This window comes from Acyrthosiphon pisum, chromosome A2 (assembly GCF_005508785.2).
Source record: "Acyrthosiphon pisum isolate AL4f chromosome A2, pea_aphid_22Mar2018_4r6ur, whole genome shotgun sequence".
Lineage (NCBI taxonomy): Eukaryota > Metazoa > Arthropoda > Insecta > Hemiptera > Aphididae > Acyrthosiphon > Acyrthosiphon pisum.
In genome coordinates, this window is record NC_042495.1 from 88,142,324 (window position 1) to 88,165,865 (window position 23,542).

The window sequence follows — 23,542 nt, forward strand, 5'->3', positions numbered from 1 at the left end:
AAATTTTTGAAGTATTTTAGAGTTCAAACTGTAGAAAAGTAGTTATTTAAAGAAATAAAATAATCAACATTTAAAATTTTAATTAATTTGTACTACACGTTTTAATCATAGCAAGCATTATGCGTTGCAAGTCTTTAATGAAAAAAACTAACCAAGTATAAAAATATTTTCTTATGAAACAAATTATTAAAAAATTGGTTACCAGTAGGTGGGTACATAGAATGCATTCTAGATACTACAGAAGACCGACAGCAATGAAACATCATTCAATTTCAAAATTACGTTTAAAACTTAAATAATTACTGTTTTACATGCATTTGCAAAAAAAATCGAATAAAACAGTATAGTGTGTACCATTATTATTAAGTTTTTAATATTGCAGATGTTCAAAAACAGACACGACAGATCAGCTCAAGATTTGTACGAAAAGCATTCCGCACACAATATGGATGACTCGGATTCAGATGTCGAACAAAATATGACGTCAAGTAGGATTGAATCGTCCAATCATCTGAACAAAACAAAACTTACAAGCGAGTGTCCTCAGTGATATCGCTAAACAAACAAACGCATTACAATATTACTTTAATCGATTGTTAATATTATTAAATTTCTAACGTTTTGTGTTTGTCGACACTTGTTTTCCATTTTTTTGACAGTTGTCTAATTGATGTACTGTTGTAATTCTTTCACAGGTTTCATATACAGCCGAGCACAGTCCAGCACATCGTCGGACTTATCTCCACCTCCAACCGAACAAAAATCACTGCCAAGACGAACACAGACTAGGTATAAAACAGTGCCTGTTATAGTAGAAAAAAACGTTTAATATAATATTCAGAATTATTTAAAATCATTTTTTGTAGATGGTTCCCAACCAACAGATCTAAAAGGTCTTCCTCGATGGCCAACACATCATTATTCCCCACGAATAGTGCACGCCGAGCAGAGACTGACAGCAGCAACTCGGACACTTTAAAGAAACTCAACCTGGGAAAGTCGACACTATGGTCGAGACCTGTGTCAAATAACAACCCACAAAAGCATTCAGATTACTCCATAGCTGTTTAGATTGGTACACTTAAATACGATAAATTTGTTATAACACGTTTTTTTTTTTTTTGATATTTAAGAAATTTTGTTATATATAAAATAATATTTATTAACAATTTTAAGCATTTTTATTGTTTTAATAATTAAAATATATATAAATAAAAAAATAAATAATAATTTGAATACAATTTACTCCTTAAAGTTTAAACAGATACTACGATTACCTATTAATATTGGCTCTTAAATATTTAAAAGTTGATCAAAATCTTGAAGCTAGTAATTCTATTGTACTTCAATCTAAAGATCTTTTACAGCAGCTAAAAACTAAAAAAGTGGGCAAGTGGATGTCGCTCCGCTGTACAGTAGGTTATAAGTGGGTCACTGTATAATGGATGGTATTAAATTTAAAGTCAATTTCAGCAGAGGAGTAGTAGTGTTCACACAGATCCTCCTCTGCTGTCGGTTTAAACGGAAAAAAAAAAAAAAAATTTGAAGTCAATGATATAATATCATTGTATAAGAAAAACGATTCTGAGCGGAGACGGTATGCCAGTCTAGGTTGTTCGCTCCAAGCTATTAGCGCATCGCGTTATCGAATTAGGCAGCGACGACGAACGTTCCCTATCAGCTCCCTTGTCATCCATACACCTCTCATTCTGTTAATTGTGAATTATTATAATTTGTTGTACTTGTTTAATATCTTTGTGTTGTTGTATTATCGGTCGGCCTGTCGCCTCAGATAGGTATATATTACATTATCTCCTTTATTTTGTATTGTTTGTGTTTACTTTCTGCGGCCAACGCCCTATTAATTTTCTACTCTTATTAATATTATAAAAATGTTTTTGTTTCGTTTTTTGGTCCGCTATTAAAGTGCCTATACTTTTTTATATTTTGTTATCCGCTATTAAAGCGAGCACAACATTTATTTATATTATTTTCATTGTTTTCACATAGTAGGCCGTCACCCGGCAAATTAACAAAATACCTACGACTTTTTATTGTAAAGTTAACCATCATACAGTCCACAGTTACCGGTTTACCCCACATTTATGGTCCGTCGAGCCTAGGATATATTTTAGTTTGTTAAATAGTCCTAAACGATTGAACAGTTTTACCTAACAAAAAAAAAAGCATATGAAGACCAAGGTTACGGCGATAGTGTATAAATTAAAAACAGTTGCATAACACCCACCGCGCGCGTTTTAGGTAAATTGGACTTTGGACCTTTGCAGAAATAGTCTACGGCCGCTATCGTCAACCGCGTAGCAATATAATCATTGCACGCACACATCACCGTCGTTACGTAGTAAAAATAAAAAGAAAACAATAATTAGCATAAGTAATTAAATCCAATACTACGATTACGTACAATAATCTTAATATAATAATATTGTTGTAGTCTACCTACTTCGTCACATTACTCGCAGGAGATTCGTTGTTAAAAAAAAAAATTATTTTTAATAATTTTTGTAATGGGGGTATACGACGAAGCTAAAGTACGCATCACAGACCTGCAGAAAAGATCGAAACGTATCTATGATGCAGGAGAGGCAATGGTCGGGAAAGAACCGACAAAAACTGAAAGAACGAGATTTAGAATTATGTTTGCCACTTTGGAGAATTTAAATACCGATTTTGAAAGTCAGTTATCAGTAATTATTCGTAACATGGGTAAACCTGGAGTTGAAGTGGTTGACGCCGATAAGTTACGAGAGGACTTCGAAACAGTTTACTTTGGTTGTATAATTTTGGCAGACGAGTATCTACCGGAATCTTATACGCAAATAGGTTTAAATGATACCTTTATTGACCAGAAACCAGCGTGTCACCTGCTAATTTTCTACCAATTGAAAAGTTGGCTATTCCAAAGTTTAAAGGAGACCCAAAAGAATACACGAGTTTTCGTAACATGTTCGATATCTATATACACGACAACCCACACATAAAACCAGTGTTGAAGTTCGGATACTTAAAAGGATACTTGGAAGGAGAACCTTTAAGACTGGTTGGAAATCTTATGTTGACTGATAGTAATTACGAATTAGCGCTATCCCAGTTAAAAGCTAGATATTCCAACCGTCGAATCATTACAGAAAGTCATTTGGATGAACTTTTTAATGCACCCAAAGCTTTCCTTGGAAATGGTATTTCAATTCGAAATTTACTGAATGTAGTTACTGAAACGATCGGGGCCTTAGAAAATCTCACGTACGCAGTCGACCAATGGGACCCGATACTCTTACACGTGCTACAGAAAAATTAAACCAACAACTTAGAGCTCAATGGGAGCTATCTGTAGATACCACCGAAGATCATTCTCTGAAAGAGTTTACAGTATTTTTGACCAAATTTTGTAAATCAGCCATGACCGGACCGACCAATTCTGTATATGAAAAAAGTAGTACCAAAAGTAAATTTACCAAACCAACTACGTTATTTAGTAGCCAATCAGGATCATATAGCTCACCAGAAAAGACTAATTAACAGGACCCACGTGAGAAAAGGTAATTTTCGTGTCAGGTGTGTAAATTACAACCGGGTCATTTACTCGTACACTGTTCTCAGTTTAAAAAAACAGTCCGAAAGAGCGGCATCAAATCATAAAAGATTTAAATCGATGCTCTTTATGCTTTAGTGAACATTTAGCAAGTCAATGTAAGAGTACCAAATCTTGTATTCAGTGTGAAAAAAGACATCATTCACTACTTCATCTTAGTGATACTGACAGACAAATAGATGAACCCGAAGCAACCACATAGGCACATGTCACTGTAGCAGCAGCCAAGGTGAAACACTGTCACGCGTCCATTTTTTTGCTATCAACGGCTTTAGTGAAAGTGCAAAATGAAAATGGTGAAGTGATAACCGTAAGGGCTTTGCTTGACAGTGCAAGTCAAAGTAGTTTTATTACGGAAAGTTGCGTGTATCGTTTAGGACTGTCAAGAGAGAAAACCAAAGTTACTGTCCAAGCGCTGTCGGGTACGCCAGTACCGGTAGTACGTGGAAGTACCTCTATAACAGTACGTCCTGTTTGTCATGACAGTCCAAAGTTCACAGTCAATGCCCTCATCTTACCTCGAATTACTGGACCGATACCGACTAACCGGATTCAGGTCTCACCATGGCCCCACATTGAAGGGTTAAATTTAGCAGATCCGGAATATTACGAACCATTACCAGTCGATTTATTACTTGGATTTATTACGTTTTCCTCTATAATGTTGTGTCAGGAGAGAAGAAAGAAGGTAGTACAACTCAGCCAATCGCTTTATCAACTGCGTTCGGTTGGGTATTGATGGGCACAACATCTGATACGCCAACAAAAATGTCCGTCACTATGTTCGCAACCACCGAGTCCGTGGACAGAACGCTTCAACGCTTTTTGGAAGTTGAGGATGTTCCTACAGTGGTCAAAAGTAGTCCGGACGAAGAAGAGTGTGGAAGAATATATACCACTACTACGTCGCGGCAACCATGTGGAAGATACATAGTTCACCTGCCCTTTAAACAAAATCCACCAGTATTGGGGGACTCCGGAGACCAAGCAGCACAACGTTTATTCCAGCTCGAAAAACGACTTGAAAAATCTCCAGAATTAAGAAACGAATACAATGAAGCGATGAGGGATTATTTAAGAACAAGACACATGAGTAAAGTGAATCCAACCCTGGCCGATAGCCAGACGTCATATTACATTCCGCATCAAGCAGTTATACGTCCTGAAAGTTCCACAACAAAAATGCGTATTGTCTTTGATGCATCAGCGAAAACATCTTCGGGTAAGTCCTTAAATGATAATCTCCACTGTGGACCTAAACTGCAACAAGACCTACTGAGCATCGCTCTTAGATTCCGCCTTCATACAATTGTGTTTACTTCCGATGTAAAACAGATGTTTAGACAGATAGTTGTCACTGAACCTCATCGACCATACCAGCGGCTTTTATACCGATTCAATTTGAATGAACCTATTCAAGAATATGAGATGAATATTGTCACGTTCGGTCAGAAATCTTCTCCGTTTCTGGCTATTCGTACGCTCCACCAACTTGCACAGGACGAAGCTGCAACCGACCAACCAATAAAAACAATTATTCAACGTGATTTGTACGTAGATGACGTCACGACAGGGACAAATACAGAAGAAGAAACACGTGTATTGCAGCAGAAACTCATCAACATATTCGCAAAAGGCCAATTTGAGCTACGCAAGTGGGCTAGTAATTCTGCAAAGTTTCTAGGAAAAATCCCAGAGGAGCACCAACAAACTAGCTCAAAGTCATTTAATGAACATGGTTCGGATTATACCAAAGTACTTGTATTAAATTGGGAACCAGCGGCAGACCTATTAAGTTATAAGTATCAACCTAACCCGATAAAATTTAGTAAGCTAGCCATATTATCGGGAATTGCCAGAATTTATGACCCACTCGGCTTATTGGCACCAATTACAACAGATCTTAAGCGACTAATGAAATATTTGTGGATAACTGAGGTAGGTTGGGATCAGCCTATACCTGAAGAGGCTGCCACCTTATGGGCAAAATACCATGAGGAGTTACCAGCTCTCGCATCATTGCGAATTCCGAGAAGAGTGACCAGAACAAATGCGACTTATGAGTTACATGGATTCAGTGACAGCTCTGAGGCGGCTTATGCGGCTGCTGTATACTTACGAGTCGATTCAGGCACTGAGGTCCAGTGCAAGCTGTTAATGGGAAAATCAAAAGCATCTCCGGCAACGAAACTGTCCATTCCGAGATTGGAGTTATGTGGAGCCTGGCTTTTAGCACGACTATTGGCGTACATCCGACCTAATGTTGCAACTTTGAACATATCAAATGTTACCGCATGGACGGACTCCACGGTAGCCCTAGCATGGATTCGTTCCCCGACCGCCAAATTGAAAACTTTCGTGGCAAATCGCGTGGCAAAAATCCAACAAAATATCGATGTCGAAAATTGGCGGCACGTACCGACTAGTGTCAACCCCGCAGATTGCGCATCACGAGGATTAAGCCCAAATCGGTTGGAATCCCATAGTCTTTGGTGGAACGGTTCCAACTTTCTACGACAATCTGAACATTTATGGCCCCAGAAGCTACCTATGAGCCCAACCAATCACCGTGATGAAGAGCTTGAAGAAAATCCAATCACTCTAGTGGTCCGAGTGAAAACCGAAGAATGCCCATTACTGTACCACTCAGATAACTTCCCTAAGATTCTGCGACTCACTGCTTACTGGTTACGTGTAAGAAATTACTTGTCAAATAAACGTAATTCAATGCTCACTACGCCACCCACTGCTGACGAAATTGAAAAGGCTGTTAAAGCTCAGGTACAGTGGACCCAGCAAGTAGCTTTTTACGACGAGTTCTGCAGTTTAGACGCAGGGAAATCTTGTTCAGTATTTCTAAGGAAGTTGGCACATTTCTTGGATGATGACAAGTTGCTCAGGGTAGGGGGTCGTTTGAAACACGCACAGATACCGTACAAAGAAAAATACCCTCTCTTACTCCCTAAGACTTCCCGTCTAACTACGTTATTGATCGACTACGTTCACCGAGAAAATGGTCATCCTGGATCTCAAGCCCTTCAAAACATTTTGAGCCAAGATTACTGGATATTGTCTGCGAGAAGTATCATAGTATCATACGAGAACGGACCCATATATGAATTCCATGTTTTCGAGCAAAACCAATCGTCTTACAAACAGTCATGGGAAACCTTCCAGTTCACCGGGTCTCTCAAATCAAACCTTTTGGCCGAGCCGGGGTGGACTTTGCTGGACCATTTGAAGTGAAGGCAGCTATGTTAAGGAAGATAAAAATAACCAAAGCTTACATTTGTATTTTTATTTGTATGGCCACCACTGCCGTCCACATTGAACTGGTGTCTGACTTGTCCACACCTTTATTAAAATCCGCACTAAGCCGATTTATTAGTCGAAGAGGACGGTGTTCTGACATACATAGTGACTGTGGCACGAATTTTGTTGGTATCCAAAAATATTTGCAAAATATTGATCACATGCTTCGTCACGATACCTTCGTAAATCACCTCGCTGAACACCAGATAACCTGGCATTTCAACCCACCAGCCGCTCCACACATGGGTGGTCTGTGGGAAGCCGCAGTGAAATCAACAAAAACACTACTACACCGGATCACCAACGGAAAAGTGTTAACCTATGAAGAGCTCAATACAGTCCTTCATCAAGTAGAGGCAACCCTCATCTCACGACCACTCAGTGCCATGTCTGCCGATCCCAGTGGCTATAAAACACTGACAGCAGGCCACTTCCTTACGATGGAACCACTGGTGCCCATACCTTCCATCCCCACGATGACAGACGCAAGTCATAACCTAACAGTTACACCACGCAATCGTTGAGCTTTGATACAACAAATCCAGAATCATTTCTCGAATCGTTGGCACCGGGAATATCAACACACTCTCCAAGAACGACCCAAAAGGAACTGTGCAACCGTCAACATACGTCTCGGAGCTCTGGTAATCTTGAAGGAACCTACCCCTCCGCTCACTTGGAAAACTGCACGAGTGGTGGAAATATTTCCAGGCCCAGATGGAGTCATACGGGTAGCAAAAGTACGAACTGCCAATGGAAAAATATTCACCCACCCGGTAGTCAAGTTGTGTCCATTGCCGCTATAAAAAATAAAAAAACAAAATGTTTGAAGGTGCGTTCCTTCAAGGTGGGCGGTATGTTCAGTGTTCAGACCTCATATACCGAAACAAAACGGTGATAAGAAAAACTGACGCCCGACCTACCTTACTACACCACTCCGATCAGCTATCACCAGTTAGCCGTCAGTTGCGCGTACCCGAGTTTCGCGACCAGTTGCCGGTGTTGGTGCGTTATCGCGTGATTTGTCTTGCCGTTTACTTTTTATGTTTTTGTTTTTTGTGTACCTACTTCACGGGCAAAGCTACGTATTTGTTTTTCTTTGTTACCGACACCATTGCATCTTAACGTCACCATCACCCGTACCTCACCGTCAGTTTCACCATCACCAAGGAATCTCACCGTCGATGATCACCGGCATCACGGAGCACCATAGGACCCGATACAGTTTTCATTATTATCCATTATTACCAGTACCCCATATTATTATCGTTTAAAGTATATATTTGTTTAAAGTCTGTGGTGTGCGGTGTGCCTAAAAATGTTGAATGGTGGGGATGGTAGTGTTATAACTTATAATATACAGATTAAACTCGAAGAATGCAATGGCGAAATAGCTAAATTGATTTTGGATAAATTCAACAAAGTTATATCGAAGAACAAAGGATGGGGAAATATCAAAAATATCAACCAAGTATTGATTGGAGAAACCACAACCGATGACGATCTATCAAGTAGCAATCTTAATTTAGATAATTATTTAAGTATGAAATACGCCCCGATAACTTCGGTGGACGTAGAAAGATCATTTTCGATGTACAAAAATATTTTAACCTCTAATCGTAACCGTTTTACTGAAGACAACCTATCAAAATACATGGTAGTCAATTTTTTTTTTAATACCAACTAGTTTATTTTGCATGCAGTTTTAATTTTTAATTTGTATTTTTCTCAAAATGTGAGCAATTGAAGGTGTTTAAAAAATGTTCACTTTTTTATTTTGTAGTATATTTATGAATTGCCTTTTTATATGAATTAAATGCCTTTTTTTGCCTTTTTTTACATTTTAAATGCTTTTTTTATTGATTATATTGCCTTCAAATCCGAACCCTAGTTATAAGTAATAATACATATTTTCAAGCCCGGCTCAAGTGGTTTTACACACATAGAAAATCTTAAGTTTTGCCACCCCTTATACATGTAAATACTATATCAAATATTTTTTTCACATAAACATTACTTAAAATATAGTAATAGTAATAGTAATAGTATATAACGAAGGGATATAAATATATATAGGTCTTAAGGTATATAATTTACAGTTACCTTAATAAGACAAGTAATCAGTTGAGTCATTAGGACAAACAAAAATTGAGTTATCAAAAATTCAAGTTATAGAAAAAATTGCAGGGGGCAAGATGGGTTCCTTTGAGTCATTGGAAATTCGACTTATAGAGGCATATATACGTTAGAGCTATTGAGATTCCACTGTATATTATATTTCTTAAATAATTATTGCGATTTAAAGGGACAAAATAATAATGAAAGTGTAAACGCGTTAGATTTTAATAAAACCTAAGTGCGTTCGATGACAAAATTATTAGTAGAAATCGTTTAGTACAATAGTACGATATTGATTTATACGTTATATTAATTTAAATTTTAAATTTAAAAATAAGCTTGATAAATAATAAATTCCGTATGTGTGTCATAATTCATTAAGATAATTATTTTAAATTTAAATAACATAAACAAATTTGCTGTAAATTTTTTATAATTTATTAGAATAAATACCTGTAATTTGTAAAGCAATAGAAGCGTATAATGGCCAATGTTCTTCTGATGAGTCTGCAGGCAAATTAATGTAAAATCATTATATTAACTTGTCCGTAAACATCAATCGGTATTCGGTAGTCGGTACCTATTTGTGGTAAATAATATTCGCCAACAATGCGTTTTCATGGAACCTATTGAAAACCGTCAGGAGAACACCGCAACTTGCTGCTGTCGACGGTTGACCAAAAGCGTAAACACGCGATATTTTGCCCGATCATACTATACTCGGCGCGGAATAAGAACATGACCAGGCGGTGGACCGATTAGCGTCCGTTACGCGCAGCCGATTTCTCATTGGCTCCCCAAACATCTGTTCACAGTTATACAGCACTGTTCAAAATGTGAACAGCACATACACTGTGCTTCGGCGATGTGTGTTTTGCAACGCCGCGCCGTTATAAAATCAACTATACAGCGTGGTGGAGTGAGTTCTATTGTTTTATAAACACGTGCACGTCTCTGTTGACACATGAGGCGCTCCATATACAAAGTCGGTAACTGCCACTATGGTGGGCGGTGCGGTGGAGGAAGTTGTTTTGAATGCGCGACTGGTCGTTCTTATTCCGCGCCGAGTATATTGACCAAATTTTATATTTTTATATCGATTTTTAATTTTCACTACACACGATTAATTATAAGTAGGTACTAGGAATCTTTTTAAAAATTAACTAATATACAAAAATGTTAAATGCCGCCCTAGGCGTGGGCCTATATCGCCTACCCCTTGAGCCGGGCCTGCATATTTTTAATTAGTAGTAGTGCGCTAGTACCAAAAACACAAATAAGGGGCTTGGCGAGACAATTGGGGAGGTACATAACACCCCCCTCCCAAACTACTAGGCATGTCACTGTTTAAAGTTATCCTCTTCAGATACATAAACCTTAAACATTAAAAGCTTGTACCTAGTGTGTAATAAAGCAATATTAATAGTAAGGATAGTAATATAATATAATTTAGTAATATACCTAGTATCCTACCTAGTGGATGTAGTTTATGAATTAATTGTTTCTTATTTCGTAGAACGTATTGATGATCAGACTATTGGGTATCTTTTTTGTTAAATTGATATTGTAATAATTGGTAATTATTTATTATTTATTTTTGTAGTGAACATCTTCTTATCGGGGATATATGCTATTACATTAAAAAATACATAAAGTAATCAAAAATAAGTAGGTTAAAATATGAATTTAAAAATAAAATAAATGTGCAGATAGATTTTTTACATTGAAGCTAAATTACATATATCAAAGTGGCGTTGGTTATGTGAATTGGGTATGTGTCCTTATATGCCTTATTAAACTTGATTTTATAGTATACTCTTTATCACAGTTATCGCATTTAAACAGCTTTTCACCGGCATGTGTCCTTGTATGGCTTGTTAAATTTGATTTCTGAGAAAACGCTTGGTTACATGTATCACATTTATACGGCTTTTGGCCTGTATGTGTCCTTGAGTGGCTTTTTAAATGGTCTTTCCGATAAAACGCTTGATCACAGTTAGCACATTTAAACGGCTTTTCACCGGTATGTGTCAATTTATGGCTAATTAAACTACATTTTTGAGAAAACGCTTGATCACAGTTATCACATTTATACGGCTTTTCGCCGGTATGTGTCCTTATATGACGTATTAAATCTGATTTCTGAGAAAACGCTTGGTTACACTTTTCACATTTATACGGCTTTTCGCCGGTATGTGTCCTTATATGCCTTGTTAAATTTGATTTCTTAGAAAACGCTTGATCACAGTTATCACATTTATAAGGCTTTTCGCCGGTATGTGTCATTTTATGGCCTATTAAATGTGATTTCAAAAAAAACGCTTGATCACAGTTATCACATTCATACGGCTTTTCACCGGTATGTGTCTTTGTATGCCTTGTTAAACGTGATATTATAGTAAACTCTTTATCACAGAAATCACATTTATACGATCTTTTACCGGTGTATGTCCTTGTATACTTTGTTAATTTGGATGCTGTAGATATTTTCTCACAGTTATTATCCAATGGATTTTTCTTTAGGCAGTTAGATGTCAAGTCCAAATTCATACAAGTAATGATATCTGCAGAATTGCTTTCGTTTACAGCTGCTCCTTCAAATTCAGAATCGTTAATACAATTTACTTCTGTTTTTATAACGGTATCAATTGTGTTAATTTTCTCTTCAATTTTAGTTCTAAAAAATAAAATAAAGTATTTTAAAAACGTTAAACTTTATCAAATAAAAGAAAAAAACTTTGACTACATAGTATGGATATTTTAATTATGAATGAGAGGTATATTTTATAACCAATTTTTTATAGTATGTTTTTCGAAATATTATGTCTAACGTAGGTACATAATATGAACAAACACTTTTATATTTAAATAATATTATATAGTCCGGACCACGAGAGTACATACGTAAACCGTGCATCGATACTGACGGTCGCGACAGCTGCCGGCTGAATTTTCTCCCACCATAGTGCTGTTCCCACCACTCGGCAACGTGAATACAGCGGGTCATAAAAACACGACTAACGACGGCTGTCGGCGATCGTTGCCGGCCGGTTTCCGATCGGTAGATTCAGCGTATGGAAGGGGAACCGATGCGCAGCGACGGACGCGTTCTGACATATGGACTCTCGTGGGCCGGACTATAGGTACAAACATATTATGTATTTATATATATAATATGTTCAAATAGAATTTACAATATTTATAAAATAAAAATAATGGCTCTATTTTCAATTTCAGTATCTTTTTTGGTGATAAAATGAGTCTATTTTTACTCTGAAGAGTTAAAATTTCAAATTTCTTGTAATTTTTCAAATTATTGGACAAAAAAATTAAGGGCAAAACAGGAACTTTTTACGAAAAACTCAATGTTTAACAAAAAAGATTTCTTATTTTATTTATTAAAATGTATTTATTTATTAATTTTTACGGGCTGAACTCGTTTACAATGATGCATAGAATTAACAATACTCAATTTACAAAATCCTAGGATATATATACGATATTAATTAACAATTTAAAAACCAGAAGGAGAGGGGTCCACATTGACAATGAACATTATACAATATACACCTAATAGGTTGATTTAATATATAGTTTGTGGTAGATAGTGGAATGAAAGAAGGGACAGAATGCCTGACAGATCGTTGAGGTATCTTAAAACTAATCAGCGACAGGAGGGTAGGTGAGTCAATTTAAGAAGATAGATTTAGAAACTGGATTTAGTGAATGTTAGCGATCAGCCAAGGAATCTAAACCTAGTCATAATCATGTTGGGGTTGTGGGATTTTTAGCAAGGAACTAGCGAACCTAATAAATCGTCTCTGCGCTCAAATCTACTACATACATCGTATTGGGATCCCATATTACACTGACATACTCTGCAAGTATACTCCGCACCAAAGCGCAATAGAGTACCTTAAGAGATAATGCGTTACTGAAAGAATTAGCAGTTCACAAATTAAATCCAAGTGATTTCGAAGCCTTGCACCTCAATATAAGGTCTAACATCCAGAAAACTTGTTAATTTGAAGCCCAGGTAAAGTGCAGTCATTAAATCGCTGCAGGATGGTACCATTTATATTATAAGAGAATACCGTTTGAGAATGTATTCTCGTGAAAGACATCATAATATTACATCGGTTTATATTTCATTCAAGTCCTATAGACCAGTCAACAAAACGATTGAGATCGTTTTGTAACACAATCTTCCTGAGACCCAAAGCGCACGAATAGTTTCATGTCATCAGCGATACAGAGAAGGCAACTAGATTCCAACGATCTGGTAGCATCACCAACGAATAACGAGAATAGAATATGCGTCAAATGGCAATCTTGTGGAACGCATAAAAAACTATTGATTTTATATTAAATACATTTACCCATTGATATCCGTCCAAAAAATAGTATTCAAACCAAGAAACTAGTAGCATATCCACACCAGACGCTTTGAGAGTTTTTATAAGTATTGCGTGATCAGCTGTATCAAAAGCTTTTTAAAGTCCGTATATATCACGTCTACTTGAAAGTGGCTTTTAAATGCATTAAAAACAAAATTGATGAATAATACATTGGACGACGTGATAGAGCGGCCAGGGCGAAACCTGTGTTGCTCTTCCATGATGACCTTATTAACAGATGGAGTAATGGCATTTCGTACAAGCGATTAAAATAGTTTAGAAACATGAGATTTAATTTATATTGGCCAATAATTAGGGATGTAGGAAGGGTTGCCATTTTTAGAAACGGCGTGGTATGGTGTCACCATTTCCAGATATTGAGTTTCCAGGTATATTTAAATCATCTGCAAAACCCAAGACTTGTATATGCTGTTGGCCGATTTTTATTCCAGTTGTCTCCAACTGCAATTACCTTAAAGCTTTTTCCGAAGCTATATTGAATAGGGTAGAGGAAAATGAATATCCCTGTTTTAAGTCAGTTATTCCTTCAAAAGCTTCTGACACCGTTTATCCAACCCTTATTTTAGCGTATCTTCCATGCACATTTTTGTCAAAGCCACTAATTTTTGTAGCATCCTGAACTCTTCCATTATATTTTAGAGGCTTTGTCGATCTATACCTTTGCTTATGGTGTTATCCGTTTTAATAATATTTTCGCAAACAATTTATTAGCTGAATTAAGCTATCTACCTCTATAATTTTCACAATTTGACTTATCGCCTTTTTTGTGTATCGGTATGATTATGGCTTTTTGGCATGCGTTCATCTTTCCAAATCTTCTGAAAAATCCTAAAAAGTAGATGAAAGTTTAGCTGGTAGTCCGTCCGGTCCTGGTGATTTCCAATTTTTTAGGCCTTTTATTGCTTTATTGACTTCTTCCTGATTCACTTCACTTACTATTGGCTCTGCTTCATAATAAAGTTTTTCCCTCCTCGTTGAATTAGCTGGGATATCCACATTTAGCAGTTCAGTAAAATATTTCTTCCATCTTCCGACTTTTTTTTTAGGGTCTCCGACGATTTTTTTAATGGTTTTTAGACTTGGGTTGAATGATTTGAATTGTTTTATGGTCTTGAAGAAATTTCGAACACTTCCCAGAGAACAATTTCTTTCGGCCTAATGTAATATTTCATCTAGATACTTTTTTTTCTCTCTTTGGAGTACTTGTTTACACATCTTTAATTTATTTTGTGTCTATACTATCTAGATTGATATAATTTTCGCTGGCAATTTGCTTTTTTCTTGTTGCTTATCGACAGTTTTCATTATACCGTTTTTTCTTCATATTTCTCAAATTTCTAATGTTTTCTGCTGCAATTTCTTTAATGGCTTTGCTAACTTTGGCCCCGAGGTCATCTATGTCATTCAGTAAAATACTCTTTACATATTCACCAATATTTTCTGAGTATTTTTGTTGGATTTCCTTATTCTTTAACATCTCTAGATTTATATTTGTCCCCTCCACTGATTTCCATGTGGCTTTGAGAATGTTCTTGTATGGGAACGTTGTGCTGCTTATTATCATATTCATTGTCGCGGTAAAGAATATAAGCCTAAATCCATTACCCGTTGCTTGTCTCGTGTAAACTTTCACTTCCTATAGTTGGGCTAAATTGTGTCTTCCTTCCACATTTGACATTTAGGTCACCCAGTACTAATTTGATTACAGTCCCTAGCAGTTAATCATAAGAGTGTACCAGTTCCTCGTAGAACGCATCCTTGATGTCATTATCCCCTGTTTTCGTTGGTGCATTTGTGCACACTAGTACTATATTTAGAGGTTTTGTGTCAACTTGTAGTACTGCCATTCTTTTTGAGACAGGATTGAACTCTTTTATGTATGGTTCCAGGTTTTCGTGCACAACAAAAACACTCCCAAAACTATGCCTTTCTTCCATCACAGAGAAATCGATTATATATTTCCCTACTTTAAGCTGCCCATTTCCTGATCATCTTAACTCGTGCAGGGCTGCTATATGTATTCCATATGTTATAAATACATCTGTAAGATTCTGGCAGGATTCATTTCTATACAGGGTCAGCATGTTCCAAGTCGCTATCTTAAGTCCAGTTTTCAGATTTCCGTGTCCTAAATTATAACCATTTTACCATGTTCTAGGCTGATTTTGTGATAGTATCATAATAATTGAGTCCTAAGGCAGGGTTGTCAGCACCACGCTCTGGTGGACCAGACTATAAGGTGAATCAGGAGAAATACAAGGTGATTCATTAAGCGTAAAACACTCATTTCTCAAAGAGTATTAATGTTTTTGAAAATATTTTTTACGTAGTTTCAAGTTGTTAAAAAAACAACGTTTTTATTAAAAAATCATATTTTTAAATATTTTTTATCCTTGTATTTTTTTTAAGTTTTTTACTTTTTTGAATAGCAGCATAGAGTTTTAATTTAATTTTCCAAAGCAGAATATTTATCTAAGTATTTTGATACATAAAAATCGAATTTAAGACGAGTAGTTTATGTGTTATAAGTATTTTTAATTTAGACAAGCAGAGTAGTGGACAAACATTTTGCGGGGTACCATACCACTCCACTCCACCCATCTAAACTTTAAATACTTATAACTACTTGTCCTAAATTCAATTTTTATGTACCAAAATACTTAGAAAAATATTCTCCTTTGAAAATTAAATTAAAATGATATGCTGTCATTCAACAAAGTAAAAAAATTACAAAATTATAAGGATAAACAGCTTTTAAAAATGTAATTTTTTAATAAAAACATTGTTTGTTTAACAACTTGAAACTGTAAAAAATATTTTCAAAAACATTAATACTTTTGGAGATAATGAGTGTTTTACGCTTAATGAATCACACTGTATATACACAATCTACAACAAAGCTAATAGATTCTATTTTGAATTTTATCGCGTCGCCCGCCCGCCCGCAAAATTGCGTTCACCTAGGACGCAGCGTTGTTTCATGAAAACCTAACAAAAATATGCCCAACGTTTAATTCAGAAATATAGATTGAGATAGAAGAAATATTTTTTCTAACACCAAAGAGAACACCTCCACCCCGTGAAAAAGATTTTATTGATTTTATGTGTTTTTTAGTCAAAATTATGCTTCGATTTTCAACTTCAGTATCTTGTTCGGTGGGGAAAAGAATCTAGGTGATGCGTTGGGAAGGTCAAAATTTAAAATTCTTAGTAATTTTCAAAAGTGCCGAAGAAAACAAAAAAAAATTAAGGAAAACCAGGAAATTTGACGGAAAATCGGTTTTGGTTTTTGGTGTAACTCTAATACAAATGAGCGTAGATACATGACATTTTCAATGGTTGTTTATATTAGCGTTCTCCGTACACGATAACATTTTCAAAATATTTTGATTGGTTTTGCACTGTTTACGGACATTTTCAGTTTCCAATTTTCGTAGTTTTTATAGATTCTGAGCGGAGGTTGAAAATTTAATACAAGGTTGTATACAAAGTGTAACAGAAAAACTTGATCAAAAATTTAAAATTTAAAAATAAAAATAATTTTTTATTACACGTGTAGCTTAAGTGACTATTAATTATACATAAAAATTTTATTTTAAATATAAATTAAAACTAGTTATTCCAAAAGTCAATTCTATCTGTTACAACCAGCTGTATATTGTAACCATGACATTTGAAAAATATTAAAAAGGTGGGTAAGTGGATGTCGCCCTGCTGTACAGTAGGTTACAAGTGGGTCACTGTAAAATGGATGGTATTAAATTTGAATTCAATGATATAATATCATTGTATAAGAAAAACGATTCTGAGCGGAGACGGTATGTCAGTCTAGGTATTAGACATACCTATTATAGGTAGGTATACTTATCTATAGTATTAAAAAAAATTGACCTATAATAGGTATTAATAATAAATTCCAAATTAATCATATCACAATATCCATCAGGTAACGCGTTATACATCAACAACAAACCGTTGTACTATCATAGATATATAATATAGTATACTTTAGAAGTTTCAAGTACCCACAAATAATATTATACAATCATTACAATCACAACAAAATAAATAAAATATTTATTCCAGGTTTTTTAATATTTTATTATTCAAATTTAAATTTGATAAATTTTGTCAAAATTCGATTTTTAAATGATTGTGCCTATGTATTTTTAATATTTTTCAACTGCTATTGTACACAATATATCAGGAGCCTTGTATTAGTTTTTTACACTTTTTGGCCCAATAGATAAAACTTTATTGATATTTATAGAAAAAAAAACTAAAAAAATTGAAAACTGAAAATGTCCGTAAACAGCTCAAAAAGAGTCAAATTATTTTCAAAATTTTATCGTATATATAAAATGCTAATATAAACATTCAGTGAAATTTTCAAGCTTCTACTGTCATTCATTTTTTAATTACAACAAAATAAGAAAATCGTCTCATGAGAAATCGAGCAAATATCAAATGTTGTAAAAATATGAATTTCAAACGCTCATAAAAATTTAATTTGACTTTCTTATAGACATTTTTTTTTTTTTTTGATAAATGTAGATTATCCTATAAGGAATCTTGTATCACATTTTAAAATCTTAGTTCTAAAAAGAAAAATTTTTACGAATTATAAACTCAACATAATTAGGTAATTTTCGTGATTTTTCCATATTTTGTCAATTTTTGAACTTTAAATGCTAATAAAAAAAAACTGTGACTAAGGATTTTTAATATTTTTCAAATGTCATTGTAACAATATAGTAGGAGCCTTGTATTAAATTTTCAAGTATTTTTACTCAACAAATAAAGTTTTATTGACATTCATAGAAAAAAAAACTAATTAAATTGGAAACTGGAATTGTCCGTAAACAGCTCAAAACAAATCAAAATATTTTGAAAAATTTATGATGTATAGAAAATGGAAATATAAACAACCAGTGAAAATTTCATGTATCTACAGTCATTCGTTTTAAAGTTACACCAAAAACCAAAATCAATTTTCTCGAAAACAGATTTTGCGTAAAAATTCCCGTTTTTCCTTAATTTTTCTTTTGTTTTTCACTGCGCTTTTGAAAACTATTGGAAAAATTTTACTTTTGACCCCCCAAAGTACCAACTAGATTCACTTTCTTATCAGAAAAGGTACTGTTGAAGAAAATCCAAGCACTTTTACTGTCCTAAAAGGTGATGACAGACACAAAAAAAAATTTAAAAAAAAAATTTAAAAAAAAACCCATATCATTGTAAAATCAATACATTCATCGTTTCACTCAGAATCTAAAATACAGTCACAATTGTTTTTAATAACTGTAGTTACATGAAAACTTAACTGAATGGTTATATTTTCATATTTCTATACACCATAAAATTTTTAAAATATTTTGACTTTTTTATTGAGCTATTCACGGACAATTTCAGTTTTTAATTTTTTAATTTTTTTTTTCTATAATAAAATTGTCAAACAGTAAAAAGTTTACTGGAAAGTCAAATTCATTTTTTACAAGCATTTGAATTTAGACATCACGCTAGATATCACCAGTCAGTCAACAAATTCTCATACATTGATTTTCTTGTTTTGTATTTATTCAAAAACTATTCACTGTACCTACTTGAAATGTTCATTAGTAGAAATAGTAAAAGAAAATTTGAGGAACCTTTTATTGAATTTTATCAATGTAGACAAAGTAAAAATGTATTTATCGAAATTTAAAGGAAAATAAAATAAATAATTTAAGATGTCTATAATAGTTGAAACTTGAAAATTATACCATATCCCTAAAGACAATGCTAATAAAAAGCTTTCCCTCATTTTTTGTCGTTTTTCCTATTTAAACATACACAAAAAAAATACTTAATTGTAAAATCACAATACCCATTGATCGCTCTTCTGATTGATCATTATTTCAATGAACACCTGAATAATATAATATTTATTTATTATTTATAATAATATTTCAAATTCCAATTTTAAAATTGTTTTTCTATAATTGCTAATAAAATGTTATTTGTAGAGTAAAAATGCATTGGCACAATTTTTTTTATGAGCATTTAAAATTTCATTTTTGACAACATTTATCAAATTTAAAATTTAATAAATATTTTGTAGTTAAAAATGTTCAACTTTTAATTTTTGTAGCTAAGGATTGAAAATTTAAGTTATTATGTTGTAATTGAAAATTAATTCATGGATATCTCCTTAAAACTATTAAAGTATATTATTTTCACATTTTATACACAAAATGACATTTTGAAATGTAAAGTTTAAGATAAAAATTTATCCAACCTACTGTTCTATGAATAGAAAAATAAATAACTTTAATATCAATGTTATCATAACATATACTTAATAAATAAACTAATAGGCTGACGATGATTTTATATGATTTTATATCATTGAATTCAAATTTAACATGTCATCCAATACATTGACCCACATGATACTTTATGTACAGTAGAGCAAGACCAGCTTGCCAAACATTTGTATTTATTAATTTTTATAAACTGTCTCTTAATAGGTTAAACGAGTTTAAAAAATAAAATCATATCATTAAAGATAATATTATATACTATGACATAAATGCAATTCATACCCTTTTTGTAATAATTGATTATCATTGTTATGGTTTGTTTCATCATTAATTTCCTCTTTAATAAAACCATTAAATTCTTGATCATCAACAATTTCCTGTTTAGTATTTTCATTAAATGCTTGATTATCACATATCACATTAAGTGGTAATGGCACCACTCTAGAACTGTGTAATATTTCATAAACAATTAATCAAAATTAAAATTGTATACAAAAGGTAATATTATAGGTACTATGATGTAGATTTAATTCATACCCTATATGAAATGATCGACTATCATTTTTAAAGTCCATTCCTTCAATAATTTCCTCTTTAATGATTTCATTAAATACTTGATTATCAATATTTTCCTGTTTAATAATTCCATCAAAGACTTGATTATCAATATTTTCCTGTTTAATAATTCCATTAAATACTTGATCATCACATCTAATGAGTGGGATTGACAACATACTAGACCTGTGTATTATATCATTACACCTAAAAGAAATTGCAAAAAAATTGATTTTTTATCAGTATGTACTAATGCGTTACTTATGTATAAATTAGATACATTGAACAAATTTAATAATAAGTACATAAATTAACAAAACAACTAGTTTTAAAATGTAGGTTAAAATTAATTTTTTAATGACACACTAATTACAATGTTTTTTGCTTACTTGGAATTTATCCCACAATCATCAGTAGTTTTTCCTAATGGCTCCATATTATGTCCTCTCTATTGATTGTTTTTCAATTAAATACTGTGAACATGAACCATAACAATATTAGGTACCTTATATTATATCAAACCTTTCAGTTGGTACGACCAACTTGTAAGAAGGGTTTGTAGGGTGTCCATTTGTACATATTCTTTTTCTATAACTTTTATTTGGACTGCCATAAATAAAAGGAAAACACTGATATGTATTGAAAATTGAATATCGAGTATTTTATTTAGTGTTTTTATATTTTTTAAATACATTTTCATCATTTTCCTACAATTAACCAATTACCAAGGACAAATTTATGAGGACAATAAAGTATATTATGAAGAATAAGTTATAACAAAAAATAGGGTTCTTAACTACGCATCACATTCCATAGGTACTTTTTTCTGTTACTTAACTAAATCTTGGCTTTAATATACAATATAATATGTCTCTTACTAGTCTCACCAATCATTAATGCCAATAGTAAATATGCTCCAGTTCTGTAAACAATACTTTTTCTATAAATCAATTTAAGAACATCTGCTGAATTTTAAACTGATTTTTTTTTTTAAATGTTGTTGGAGATTTTGGACTTGCTCCGCGGAACCTGCAGTGTACATTTATATTTCACTGGGATACTGGGCCATATCAATATGTTCAATGCCCTTTTTTCACACTGGTTATAGCAAATGAATAATTTCTATCAGAAAATGAAAAATTGTATGAAGTTGAATGCAATAGAGATATGTTTTTCTAAAAAATGTATAATAGAGTAGGTACATAATTAGTGTTAAACTGTGATAGGTTATGAAGCTATGTAAGATTGTCAGTGTTGTAAAATATTTGAGTAAAAGTATTCAAATATTTTTTTCCGTATTGAATACTTTTTAAATACTATTTGTTTTGAAGTATTTGAATGGTTTTTTTAATATTTTTTTATACTATTGAATACTTTTTTTATTCTCTTAATACTTTATAATTTAACTATATGAAAATATTATTACAAATTATTAATATACTACCTAGGTATTTAGTATTTACCAAGAAAATAGTAATCAATTGTCATTATCGTTTATCGTCGATGACATTATGGGATATTGAAATACATAATATAGCTATAAATTAATATAACTCTCTGTAGAGAAAAGTCCATTGTTGTGGTGCAACTATGTTTTTTAAATACAATAAACAAATTTTTGATTATAACAAATTATTTTAGAACTAAATAGAATTTTTTTTTGTAATTGAATATTATTTCAAATACAGTAGAAACCGTTTATAATGACACCGGTTGTAGTGACATATTGGGTGTAATGACCTTAGATTAAAGGTCCCTGCAAAACTCCTATATTGTATGTACTAATTTGTATCAGTTTTTATGACGTCTATATAATGACTATACGGATGTTATGACGGTTATTTTTGGTTATATTGGAAAAATATTTCATCTATAATAACTTTACTATATTGAAGGTACTATTACAAACGATAATATCCACAATTTCATCTTTGTTTTGTCGTCAGTTTTATTTTATTTTATTTTATCATCAGGGTACGGGTAATCGTCGTGAGATTAAATGTTTTTTGTGTTTTTGTGTCAATTTTTTTGAAATTGTAAAATGTGCAAAGAAAGCAATCCACAATTGAAGAAAAAGCAAATGTCATATTTTGTTTAAAAAAAGATGAAAAAAATTCCCACATACCTAATGAATTTGGGGTAGGTCACTTTATACGATATCTAACATATGGAAAGCTTGAGACAAAATCAAACAAGAATTTCAAAATGAAATAACAGATTTTTTTAAAAATAACAATTGAATTAATTAATTTAAATAATATGTACATAATTAAATGTTTTTATCTTTACTTATTTTCTATATTATACATTACATAAATAAATAATAATAATAATATGTATTGAAGTTACAATTTGATTTTAGTCATTTTGGTTATAATGACAACCGGTTATTATGACCAATTTTCTTTGGTCCCTTGAACGTCATTATAAACAGTTTCTACTGTACTTCTATATTTATAGTATTTGGGTTGTATTTTAAATACTTTATTTTAAAATATTTGAGTACCTAATTACATATTATGTATTTTTTACAACACTAAAGATTGCGTTATAATATTACCGTTCAATAAAATGGATAATTTTACAAAAAAATATGTTTCATTTTATACCTAGGTACATAGAAGACATTGATTTTGTCATTATTATATTCTGTGGTTCGGTATTCAATTTTAATTTACCAACTATTAACTGTAGGTATAGTAATAAAAACATACATTTATTACAAAATAAAGTAGGTACTTACACGGTAGCTGGTTACACATACAGGTGCTCATTCACGCTGGATAATTTATTAGTTGATATAATTACCACTGGTAATTTGCCATTATAATGTCTACCATCGTCCGCACAAATGCTAATTATTATCGAAGAGTAAAAATATGACAACAATTGAAGGGCTTGAACAACAATCAGATAAATCCACTTTTATCAATTGTTCAGGAGAAGCAAAACAAAATTACTTATCTCATTCGCCTTAATGGGCGGGAAATAATTCTTTTTCAGATATCTTTGGAAATAATAAATCGATTTATCTGATTGTTCTACACATAGACCACGATTAAAGATATACTGGTTACCCAATGGCCTATGCTATGCACAGGCAGAAAACGGCTACGAAACCGCGATATGTTATGGACTGCCTACTAGCACCATCTAGGTGATTAACTTACGAACTATTTGTCGTTACGAAATATTCAAAAGGAAAAAAAAGATTGTAATTAGTA

At 33.0% G+C, this 23,542-nt stretch overlaps 3 protein-coding genes across 8 annotated transcripts in view; 2 read left to right on the top strand and 1 right to left on the bottom strand.

Moving 5' to 3' along the window:
* LOC100163371 (Down syndrome cell adhesion molecule-like protein Dscam2) overlaps positions 1 to 1,145 on the top strand; it is a 141,326-nt gene extending 140,181 nt beyond the window's left edge. For 3 of the 4 annotated variants that reach the window (XM_008181392.3, XM_008181381.3, XM_008181383.3), the window contains exons 30-32: positions 383 to 533; positions 696 to 789; positions 867 to 1,145. In XM_008181392.3, the coding sequence (XP_008179614.1) occupies positions 383 to 533; positions 696 to 789; positions 867 to 1,071 (450 nt within the window). In that variant the 3' untranslated portion in view covers positions 1,072 to 1,145. The remainder of the gene's footprint in view (positions 1 to 382; positions 534 to 695; positions 790 to 866) is intronic. The other variant, XM_001949227.5, reaches the window with a different exon arrangement.
* A 2,275-nt stretch (positions 1,146 to 3,420) lies between these two features.
* On the top strand, positions 3,421 to 7,449 carry LOC103308385. The gene is made up of 3 exons (XM_008181657.1): positions 3,421 to 3,466; positions 4,287 to 6,695; positions 6,773 to 7,449. The coding sequence occupies exons 1-3, from the start codon at positions 3,421 to 3,423 to the stop codon at positions 7,447 to 7,449; spliced, it is 3,132 nt and encodes a 1,043-aa protein (XP_008179879.1).
* A 3,167-nt stretch (positions 7,450 to 10,616) lies between these two features.
* Positions 10,617 to 23,379, bottom strand: LOC100159172 (zinc finger protein OZF-like). Of its 3 annotated transcripts, none has more exons than XM_029490682.1 (6): positions 23,062 to 23,379; positions 21,197 to 21,440; positions 20,708 to 20,791; positions 20,301 to 20,525; positions 20,046 to 20,210; positions 10,617 to 11,720 (listed from the first exon to the last, which is right to left on the bottom strand). In XM_029490682.1, the coding sequence occupies exons 3-6, from the start codon at positions 20,752 to 20,754 to the stop codon at positions 10,802 to 10,804; spliced, it is 1,356 nt and encodes a 451-aa protein (XP_029346542.1). In that variant the 5' UTR covers positions 20,755 to 20,791; positions 21,197 to 21,440; positions 23,062 to 23,379; the 3' UTR covers positions 10,617 to 10,801. The 3 variants fall into 3 exon arrangements, with proteins under 3 accessions (XP_029346542.1, XP_029346541.1, XP_001950909.2); XM_029490681.1 differs by having other exon boundaries at positions 21,197 to 21,493; XM_001950874.5 differs by lacking the exon at positions 21,197 to 21,440.
* Positions 23,380 to 23,542: the final 163 nt, after the last annotated feature.

Excerpts from the sequence above, each read along its gene's own strand:
- LOC103308385 (XM_008181657.1), top strand. The coding sequence starts at position 3,421 with ATGACCGGACCGACCAATTCTGTATATGAAAAAAGTAGTACCAAAA. Across the intron at positions 3,467-4,286 it reads TGAAAAAAGTAGTACCAAAA|GAGAGAAGAAAGAAGGTAGT; the intron begins GTAAATTTACCA and ends ATGTTGTGTCAG. Across the intron at positions 6,696-6,772 it reads CTGGATATTGTCTGCGAGAA|TCATGGGAAACCTTCCAGTT; the intron begins GTATCATAGTAT and ends TCTTACAAACAG.
- LOC100159172 (XM_001950874.5), bottom strand. The coding sequence starts at position 20,754 with ATGGAGCCATTAGGAAAAACTACTGATGATTGTGGGATAAATTCCAA. Across the intron at positions 20,526-20,707 it reads GATTGTGGGATAAATTCCAA|GTGTAATGATATAATACACA; the intron begins GTAAGCAAAAAA and ends AATTTCTTTTAG. Across the intron at positions 20,211-20,300 it reads AGTCGATCATTTCATATAGG|TTCTAGAGTGGTGCCATTAC; the intron begins GTATGAATTAAA and ends AATATTACACAG.